At 41.7% G+C, this 7,447-nt stretch overlaps 1 protein-coding gene across 1 annotated transcript; it reads right to left on the reverse strand.

Moving 5' to 3' along the window:
* Positions 1–3,600: 3,600 nt before the first annotated feature.
* Positions 3,601–7,257, reverse strand: ocstamp (osteoclast stimulatory transmembrane protein). Its single transcript, XM_067413622.1, has 3 exons — positions 7,217–7,257; positions 5,798–6,797; positions 3,601–3,984 (listed from the first exon to the last, which is right to left on the reverse strand). Exons 1-3 carry the CDS (start codon positions 7,255–7,257, stop codon positions 3,601–3,603), a joined length of 1,425 nt encoding a protein of 474 aa, XP_067269723.1.
* Between the last annotated feature and the right edge of the window lie 190 nt (positions 7,258–7,447).

A 7,447-nucleotide genomic window follows, 5' to 3' on the forward strand; every position in this document is an offset into this window, starting at 1 on the left:
CGGTAAGCGGGGCAAAGCTGGTGGATCTCTCCACTCGATGTTTCAGAGAACCGGGGTTACGACAGTAACCTATTGTTCTCTTTCATTATCTCGTTTCGAGATCTTCTTGTCGTTGCATCGTTGTTGCATCATAGCAACTGCGGGGCCAAAAAGAGCCTGGCCAGGCTCTACCGGGGCGCCTGCGATACGTTTCTTTTCGCTATCCGGGAGACCAGACAGGTTGAGCCAGAGCACGCGCTCTCCTACCACGGAAAGAGCGCCCGCAGGTTTGGACGACCTGACGAGCATTACGGAGAACGAGGTCGTTGACCGTGATGATTTCCTTCCACAGTGCAGGAGAGGGTGAATATTCCTTATCTAGCTGCTGGCCCAGATCGTCCAGGATCTCCGCTTGGTAAGCGAAAAGGAGGGAGGAGACATTCAGAGTCCTAACAGCCAAGGCCGAGGATTTATAAACGGCCTGGTGCACCGAGGCAGAAAAACGGTCCATCCTGTTTGGAAGGGCCAGCTTTGGGGGGGCGGGCAGCCCTCCCTGGACTGGGTTGAGGTGTCTGGCGATGGAGGGCTCAATGGCAGGTGGTTCACCCATGCCGAGAGCCGCCATATCTTTACCCTCCAGCCCCGCGAGACCATGTTTAAGATCGAGCGGGTCGTTCCAGTAGTGCCTCATGTGCTTAGCGCACGCTGGAAGAATGGGAAAGAGATCTTTCCTCGGGCCGGGGGGGGGCTCCCAACACTTTACCGTCATAAATATCCCTCTCCCGGACCATGGCGCTCTGTGGAGCCAGCCATATAATGTTGAGACGAGCGGCCGCTTGCTCACACACGTCCAGGAGGATGGATTGAGGCAAGGCCGCGGGGACGCTAGCCTGGGGAATAACAGAGGGTGGGATGGCCTCCTCGTCCTCCGAAATTTCAAGAAGGCCCACGTCGTCGTAATCACCGGACCCGGCATGTTTGTCGGTGAGCGGGAGGTTACCCGTGAAGATTTCCTCTTCGGGGAACTCAAGATTGGGCTGGTCAGCCAAAACAAGAGCCATCACGCCCCAGGAGGTCCCCGGTAGCGCGCTGTCGTTACCGTGTTCCATATCTAAGTGCGACAAGTCGAGCTTGCCACACTGAGTAGTGGCAACTTTAAGGCGGTGTCGCAGGAGTTTCTTAGGCAGTACCAGGCAGTAACTGCAGTTCTTCGGGTTCTCTATTGCCTCTTCTGCGTGCTTGAGGACCAAGCAGACCACACAGAAAGGGTCCTTAGAGGCGATAAGAGACCCACACGCGGCCGGGCAGGCCCGTAATAGGCTAGAAACAGAAGAAGCAGACTGAGAGAGCGACATACCCGCGAAAAACTCAGAAAGGTCCGTGGCGGCAGCCGTGGAACAGGAAGACGGACGAGAGCGCGAGCGGCTACGAATGCAGACACAGAATGTGGCAGAATTGAACTGTCACGCCCGGTGGAGGCTGATCTGGCGATATTTCCTCCTGCAGACAATAAGTGAGCAGCGCAAATCTAACCGAACTGTGTCAGTGCAGAAATCGCGAGAAGCGAATGTCAACTGATGTACAGTAGCGTATGCAGTCTATATATGGCCGCAGGTAAGGGGTGGGGCCTTACTGGGCATTGGTTGAGCGCTCCTAACTGTCTTGTCAGACTTGGTGCAATTGGATGCTTCTGCAGAGGTCAGGTACGGATGCCCTTCCCGTAGGTGGATCTCGAAACGAGATGATGAAAGAGAACAAATTGCATATTCAGCTGTACCTGTTCACCTGTTTGATGTCAGTAAGATGTGAGATCTTTCTCACAAAAGAGAAGAAAAGTATATAACCCCTTATTATCTACAAGTTATTTAATACACGCTACCAAGCAGTCATATGATAAACCACTGATACTGATACATACACTTCAGGCACCTAAACATCTATAGTTTCTTTTTCTGTGCTGTAAGACTTTTTGGTTTCCTGTCCATTGTCATGTTTCCATCATCCAGTCCCTCCAGACCCGAGCACTGTGTTGCTATGGTGCCTTAATGGATTGTGAACAATAAGTTAAGAGCAGAAAGCTGTTTTCACTCTGTTAAACACTGAGGTATTTTTATAATTTTAAAGTGTCAGATGACATGCCACTTACAGTAGAGTACAAATAAATAAGAATTAACTATAAATTAAAACATTAAAAAAACTAAATAATTATAATCAAGTGGCCATAAAACGGAAGTTGCAGCGGTATATACAGTGAAACGGCTTATACAAAAAAAAATTTGGTGGGACTTGTTGGTTTTTCTCAATCAGCTCCCTGGTTCAGTAGTCAGGGCAGGGAGTCAGCCATTAAAGGGTTACTTTAGTGTTTAGCATATGGCTTTGCATCTGTAGAAACCCTGGAGTATAATCAAATGAACTGAAAACGTACCAGACTGAACACGCGTTGTGAATGTATGCTCTCATCACGAGAGCTCATTAGCTCATTTATGACATTAAATGTAATCTGACTCCTAATCTGAGTTAGTGCTGCGAGACTCACACGGCATGATTAGTATTTAATTGTAGTGTCCGTTCTCTAACTCAGTCACTGTAATCCAGTAGCGGTGGCTTTGGGAATGGCCTCACAGGGCAGCGAAGCATTCTGAGGATTGTAGTCTTTCATCCCCATGAGACAAAAATACATTTTCTGTCTTTTCTCGGTCTAGAGAAAATAATTTCACATTTCTACTACATTAATGACCAAGTTGAAATACAGATTCATCTTTCCGGCGCTGAAGCTCTTTAAAAGATCTCTCTCAATTGTGAAATCCTTCTACTGCACCGCACTTCGATCCCTAAAAAAATAATCAGTGTCTTAATGTGTACTGCAGGGTCCTTCATAGTACCTGGATTTGTGCAAACAATATACTGACTCGCAAGCCCCAGAGCTAGGAAGATAATTGAGACGAACCCTGTGTCTATCAGGAAGTAATAGACTTTATGCAAAATCGCTTGTGTGTTGTTTCTTAGCCAGCTCAGTTATATCCGGGATGGGCAATAGCCATGAGAGATACAAGATACGCAGGTGACGCTCATTTGCAATCATGCCACCGTCCTTGCGCCATTCTCTCATGGCAGACCCTTTTAGATGTGATGTTAAATCTCTCTTGTAGAATGGTGTTAGCCATTTATCATCTGAGAAGGAACGTCGTTTCCAGACCGGAAGTAATTTTTCAGATTTTTATTAAAGATTACCGCGACAAACTATTTTTTCATGTGTTTGAACTTGCACGGATTAATTGTTCACCCTTACCTGTAATGTGTGCTCGCAAAGTAAATAGGGTCAATTTTGATTTCATGAGGACTTTAATAATAATGTTGATGTGCATGGATGGATAGATAATTGGTCAACATTTTTTTTTTTTTTTATAAATAAAAACTTGTGGACCGGACTTTGGTCCAGTATAATTTGCTTTAATTACAAAACTTAATACTTTTGTCCATGAGAACTGAGAAGTCAGTTAATTAGGTAAAATGAATGTCGAATAAAATGTCAATGTCAATTTATTTTAATATATTTACAGTATGTACAGTAGCAGTAAGTAAAAATGTAGCCTACAAGATATAGCCTAAAGAGTAGATCTATTATTTATGTAACTGATCTGTAATCCCAAGTACATATTCATCTTGATGTTTGGTTTCTATAAAGAAAACCTTTTGTCTTCCTTTTTGTTTAGTTTGAATCTTCTTAATAAGGAATTCAACCCTTTTCTCCTCCTGCTGCTGGTAAAAAGAAGCTGCCACTTTCCTCCGAAGGCGCCGAGCGTAAACCTCCAGCGGCAGCAGGGTGTAGCTGAACACATAGAGGAACACCAGCGCCATCACTACACTAGGGTTCAGCTTACTGGATTGGGCCTCACACACGTTTGGATCAGATTGAATGAGGGCTGTGTAAGTTCTGTTGAAGTTTAACAATTCCAGCTGACAGTCTGATCTAAAGATCCTACAAAAGCTCACTTCTGATCCAACCTGAGATGAGTAAGATAAAGGGGAAGAGAAGAGGGAAGCATTATTCTTCACAATAGTGGAGAGTAAACAGCCTGTTTAGTTTCTTTATTGGAGTATTTTCATTTAGGGAAACTAGTAGGCCTACTTTCACAGAACCACCCCCCCCCCCCCCCCCCCAAAAAAAAAAAGCTGTTCTATGTCTTTTTGGAGTGGTAAAAATCTAGACTTGCTCCAAAATACATTATGTATACATGATAATACGATTCTCAGAGCTTGTAAGGAGAATTTGACTGATGAGGTAAAAAGTACGTTGAGGCCTATACAATTCTATCTCATTAGAAGACTTTTTTTAATGAAAAATAGAGAGCACCCCGAAATGAACCGTAGTTTAGTAGATAAGTATCATATATATCGCAGCCTAAGAATTATATTGTTTATAAGCCTCCAATTCTTTAAAATGTAACATAGTTAGGTTTATGTGGGGCATATTTTGAGATAGTTTATTGTAAATGTAACTTATATTTAGCTTATAAATGGCATGTCAGTAAGAGGTTTATGTGCTAAATCAGTTAACGTCTCATTGTATGTTTTAATAAACATAACAATGGCCCATTCACAGCACCATGAAAGGTAACTATATTAGCGTCCACATCAGCGGTCGATATTGATATTTTAAGCAAGTACGTACTTGTCTGTCACTTTAAATGCTCAAGTTCTTAAAGGGATAGTTCATCCAAAAATGAAAATGTGATGTTTATCTGCTTACCCCCAGTGCATCCAAAATGTAGGTGTCTTTGTTTCTTCGGTAGAACACAAATGAAGATTTTAACTTCAACCGTTGCAGTCTGCCAGTCATAATGCATGTGAATGGGCAACAATTCTATGATAGTAAAAAAAAACATGTTTAGACAACGCGCACAAAAACCCTGCTGCTCGGACGATCAAACTGGCACGATCATAGATATATTTATAGATTCCTCATTAGTGCCTGCGCGGATTGGCCGAATGAGGAATCTACATAATATATGTCTATGATCGCGCCAGTCTGCCCTTACCAGACGGAAATAATGAGGGATGGGAACACTAGATGAGAGTCGTCTAGATATGAGATACCGTTCGGTTCGTTTCTTAAGACATCAACGTGTCGTCAGGAGCAGCAGGGTTTTTGTGCGTGTTGTCTAAGCATGTTTTTTTTTTACTCTCATAGATCAACTGTTGAACAATTGTTACCTATTCACGTGCATTATGACTGGCAGATTGTAATGGTTGGAGAGTTAAAAATCTTTATTTGTGTTCTACTGAAGAAACAAAGACACCTACATCTTGGATGCACTGGGGTAAGCAGATAAACATCATATTTAAATTTTTGGGTGAACTATCCCTTTAAAGCAAGATGGATTCTGGCTGTCAATGTTTTTATTGTTCATCAGCTGGATAAAATTGTTCTGAAAGGGATTTCAACAATATAATTCATCTGTGCTGTTAATGTTATAGATTTGGTGTGAACTCTGCTATTCTTTAATATTAAAAACGATTTTTAGAACCATATTTTTATCATTATCTTTATAGTTATTGTCCTTAGTGTGAATGGGACTTTATCTCAAATCTTCAAAAGCTCCTATGAGAGATTCTACAATTTGTATTGTGAGCAGGACCCTGCACATCAAAATGCAATAAATAAATGAAGTAATGATATTGTCAATATTGAACAATGTTGTCGTTAGTAAGTACTTTTTGTACATTTACATTAGTAGAAATTTAAAAAGAACGCATATTGGAGTTATATTTCATCAAAATATCTGTATTTTAATCAGAAAGTGGTGTAATGGATTACCTTGAAGTTGACGTTGATGCTGATGTTGGTGGATGGTATGTTTGAAATCCAAGGACCACCTGATTTCACCAAGTAATACAAGAAATGGTCCAGCAATATCAAAAAGATTGTCATTAACAAATACAGAGTGATCACCAGAGCAGGAGACAGGCATTTGAAAAGTTCCCTTTTAGTTATTCTGAAACTGGTGGAGTTAACTCCATTTTTCACATCCTTTGCTTCAACAGCAATCCCTTTTTCGACTGCTTTCCTCCTGAGCCCTCCTGTGATATACGTGTTGTCAAATTTTACAGACGTCAAATAAGAGCGAAGGTACATGACAGACTCTGAAAACAAATACAGTACAAAAACCGCTGCGAAGATTCTGCTAAATAGCAGTTTCAGATCCTGCACTTGACTTTTAACTTCGAAGAAATCCTCCTGCACTCGCTGACTCAAGAAATGCAACCGTCCCTTCACTTCTGAGACGTTAATATTTGTGGTATGATCAAAATCCCGTAGGGTTTGCATTAAACTACTTCCCACATGATCCTCTGCGCTTCTGACTATATTGTCTTTGATGGTGTTGACGATCTCTGAGCTGCTTAAAAGACTTTGAGAGAGTTTTTCTGATGCGCATTTCACGACATGCGTTAGGTTTGCAATGTTGGCGGCCATGTTGGGTAGAACATAGAGCACTACAATCATCACAGATGTGGACAAGAGCAGTTTACGACCCTGTCGGGTAAATAGTGTCGGGAAGATTAGTGTGAAGGCACATCGGAACGGATGGATGAGAGAGGACAGGATAAACACAGCTACGGCGTAGATTACAACTGCAACCGATGCCGTCTGGATGTCATATTTCAGTAGGTCTGTGAGCCAGTGGAAAAGTAGTGAGGCTGTTACAGCAGCCATTAGGAGACAGAGAACAAGTAGCGCGAGCAGATGACCTGCACTCTGCGGAGTCGGAAAAGAGTAACACAACCAGAGCGTTTCCATAATGTTCCTCACCGAGGCTCTAACACACAAAAACATAAGAAAGAGATTTAAATTAGACAAAGGGAAAACATGTATCTCTATGAGAACCGAATAAGTTAGCATAATGTTGGCTATAATAATCTAGCCTGAAGGCGAAATATATGATTAAAGCTGTACATCTAAATAATTATTTAAAAAAATAAAGACAAACAAATAGCAAATTTCAATATGAAACATTTGATAACTAATTCATCAATGTGTTACATGGTTTGCTATATCAAAATCAACAACTACACACTTTATATAGTGAGATGATACTGTAATTAACTAATATAGGCCTAGTATACTTTCACATTGTCATTTTCACAATATGCTTCTTGCATATATTCTAATCATAATTCAAATCATTATAAATGTCTTTATCTAGAGCCATCTCTTTTATAGAAAATATTGACATACCTGAGGGAAAACAAAGAGATGCGGTAGTTTCTTAAGGGCATCATTACTGGTGGTTAAAGGGAGGCTAGAAGGAGATAATCATATAACCTTAAAGGTCGATAATCATCAAAGTAAAACCGGTCCTCTCAGATTGAGCTGGGCAGCAAAAACACCCATATTTATACATACAGTACACCCAATCCTATGACTCTGAGCTGAATGCTGAACTCACATGTACACTGACTCATTCAG

This window comes from Pseudorasbora parva, chromosome 13, assembly GCF_024679245.1.
Source record: "Pseudorasbora parva isolate DD20220531a chromosome 13, ASM2467924v1, whole genome shotgun sequence".
NCBI lineage: Eukaryota > Metazoa > Chordata > Actinopteri > Cypriniformes > Gobionidae > Pseudorasbora > Pseudorasbora parva.

Bases quoted from the DNA above. Each gene is read 5' to 3' on its own strand.
- ocstamp (XM_067413622.1), bottom strand. From the start codon at position 7,257: ATGCCCTTAAGAAACTACCGCATCTCTTTGTTTTCCCTCAG. The intron at 6,798-7,216 runs GTATGTCAATAT...TTTGTGTGTTAG, and splicing joins ATCTCTTTGTTTTCCCTCAG to AGCCTCGGTGAGGAACATTA. The intron at 3,985-5,797 runs GTAATCCATTAC...TACTCATCTCAG, and splicing joins GCATCAACGTCAACTTCAAG to GTTGGATCAGAAGTGAGCTT.